Source organism: Pagrus major, chromosome 1 (assembly GCF_040436345.1).
Source record: "Pagrus major chromosome 1, Pma_NU_1.0".
Lineage (NCBI taxonomy): Eukaryota > Metazoa > Chordata > Actinopteri > Spariformes > Sparidae > Pagrus > Pagrus major.
This window is the reverse complement of record NC_133215.1, coordinates 1,496,623-1,499,555: the sequence shown is the minus strand read 5'-3', so window position 1 is coordinate 1,499,555 and position 2,933 is coordinate 1,496,623. Positions and strand designations below refer to the sequence as shown.

The 2,933-nt window shown below is 45.4% G+C and overlaps 1 protein-coding gene across 1 annotated transcript; it reads right to left on the bottom strand.

The window, feature by feature from the left end:
* Positions 1 to 759: 759 nt before the first annotated feature.
* On the bottom strand, positions 760 to 2,567 carry LOC140996531 (protein NLRC3-like). Its single transcript, XM_073466960.1, has one exon. The coding sequence runs from the start codon at positions 2,290 to 2,292 to the stop codon at positions 760 to 762; it is 1,533 nt and encodes a 510-aa protein (XP_073323061.1). The 5' UTR covers positions 2,293 to 2,567.
* Between the last annotated feature and the right edge of the window lie 366 nt (positions 2,568 to 2,933).

Here is a 2,933-nt window from a genome sequence, read left to right as displayed (position 1 = left end):
TTTGGAAATGTAAGTACGAGGACACTAAATACAACAACCTCTACGGTTCACCTGAAGAGCAGATTGTGGAAACACAATCTAAAATTGTTGATAACCCACCTCTAGCTTTGCTTCACAATAGAGCTGTTAAAATAGACTTTAACCTGTACGTAAAGCAACATGCAAAGGGTTAACTCTTAAATAGGGTATGAATCCTGACCTGAGAGTCTCCAGTTTACAGTGTGGACTCTTCAGTCCAACAGACAGCTGCTTCACTCCTGAATCCTGTAGGTCGTTGTTACTAAGGTCCAGCTCTCTCAGACTAGAGGACTGGGAGCTGAGAACTGAGGACAGAGCTTCACAGCTTCTCTCTGACAGATTACAGCCACTCAGCCTGAAGGAGAGTTAGTGACAAAGACAAACACTGATACTGTTTCTGTCTTACACAATATAAAACACACCACATTTCTATGGAATGGGTCTTTATAGTCTCAAGTGTATTACTGGGATCTGTCAACAATTAATAAAATGTCCTAAATTATACTCATATCTCTGGGATTGAGCCTGACATGAACTACACAGTGACAGTTTTCTTCTATTTCATGGATGCATTAATCTGTTGAGGTACAATCAAACTAAAGGAACAATATACATGTTTTTCAACTGATCAACTGATCAATCTGATGACTGAATCTTTGGACTCTTATTTGATTGATATTTGATATTAGGAGATTCATTAGTGGAGAAAAACTCTACATGTGTGATACAGTATCTGTTCACTTACAGAGCTTTGTTGGAGGCTTTGACCACTGGCAGCAGCCTCAGAAGAGCCTCCTCTGAAGCACAGTATTTCTTCAGGTCAAACACGTCCAGATCTTCTTCTGATGACAGTAAGATGAAGACCAGAGCTGACCACTGAGCAGGAGACAGTTTATCTGTGGAGAGACTTCCTGATCTCAGGTACTGTTGGATCTCCTCCACTAGAGAACCATCATTCAGTTCATTCAGACAGTGGAACAGATTGATGCTTCTCTCTGGAGACAGATTCTCACTGATCTTCTCCTTGATGTACTTCACTGTTTCCTGATTGGTCTGTGAGATACTTCCTGTGTGTGTCATCAGACCTTGTAGGAGAGTCTGATTGGTCTGCAGTGAAATACCCAGGAGGAAGCGGAGGAACAAGTCCAGGTGTCCATTTGGACTCTGTAAGGCCTCGTCCACAGCACTCTGGTAGAGATGTTTTGGTTCAGGTTTGTCTCTGAATAGAAACACCCACCACCACCACCAGCAGCAGGTTTGTTTTCCTTCTGCCAGCAGATTGACTCCAGAGTTGATGAATGTCAGATGGACATGAAGAGCAGCCAGAAACTCCTGAACACTCAGATGGACGAAGCAGAACACCTTGTCCTGGTACAGTCCTCTCTCCTCTTTAAAGATCTGTGTGAACACTCCTGAGTACACTGAGGCTGCTCTGACATCGATGCCACACTCTGTCAGGTCTGATTCATAGAAGATCAGGTTTCCTTTCTGCAGCTGCTCAAAAGCCAGTTTTCCCAGAGACTCAATCATCTTCCTGCTCTCTGGAGTCCAGTGTGGATCTGTCTCAGCTCCTCCATCATACTTGACCTTCTTCACTTTGGACTGAACCACCAGGAAGTGGATGTACATCTCAGTCAGGGTCTTGGGCAGCTCTCCTCCCTCTCTGGTCTTCAACACATCCTCCAGAACTGTAGCAGTGATCCAGCAGAAGACTGGGATGTGGCACATGATGTGGAGGCTTCGTGATGTCTTGATGTGGGAGATGATTCTGCTGGCCTGCTCCTCATCTCTGAATCTCTTCCTGAAGTACTCCTCCTTCTGTGGGTCAGTGAACCCTCTGACCTCTGTCACCATGTCAACACACTCAGGAGGGATCTGATTGGCTGCTGCAGGTCGTGTGGTTATCCAGAGGCGAGCAGAGGGAAGCAGTTTCCCCCTGATGAGGTTTGTCAGCAGCACATCCACTGAGGTGGACTCTGTAACATCAGTCAGGATCTCAGTGTTGTGGAAGTCCAGAGGAAGTCGACACTCATCCAGACCGTCAAAGATGAACACAACCTGGAACTCTTCAAAGCTGCAGATTTCTTTGGTTTCAGTGAAGAAGTGATGAACAAGCTCCACCAAGCTGAACTTTTTCTCTTTCAGCACATTCAGCTCTCTGAAAGTGAATGGAAATGTGAACTGTATGTCCTGGTTGGCTTTGTCTTCAGCCCAGTCCAGAGTGAACTTCTGTGTTAAGACTGTTTTCCCGATGCCAGCCACTCCCTTTGTCATCACTCTTCTGATTGGTTCGTCTCTTCCAGGTGAGGCTTTAAAGACGTCTTCTTGTCTGATTGTTGTTTCTGGTCTGTCTGGTTTCCTGGATGCTGCTTCAATCTGTCTGACCTCATGTTCATCATTGACCTCTGCAGTCCCTCCCTCTGTGATGTAGAGCTCTGTGTAGATCTGATTCAGAAGGGTTGGGTTTCCTGCTTTAGCGATCCCCTCAAACACACACTGGAACTTCTTCTGAAGGTCAGATTTGAGTTGACGTCGACAAACTGCAGCAACAGTTCCTGAATGAAACACAACACATCAGTGAGTGGATGTTAGTGTGAAGAAGAAAACAGTTTATTGAGGAAAGTCCTCTTACTGCTCTGCAGACAGTCAGCCAGCTCCTCCTGCTTCATTCTCCTCAGGAAGTTCAGTGTGATCTTCAGAAATGCCTCTCTGCTGCTCCTCCTCTGCTCTTCCTCCTCACCGTCCAACATCTCCTCATCCTCACTCTGCCTCTCTGAGCATTCTGGGTAATCTGGACTCAGAACCTTCTGGAACTTCTTCAACTCGTTCTTCACAAAGGTGACAACGTTCTCCTCAAGATGCTGCAAAAGAGTAAAACTTCAAATGTAAAATGAGACATTTCATTTCATTTGCAG

Coding starts and splice junctions, on each gene's coding strand:
- LOC140996531 (XM_073466960.1), bottom strand. CDS start 2,292: ATGACAAAGGGAGTGGCTGGCATCGGGAAAACAGTCTTAACACAGAAG.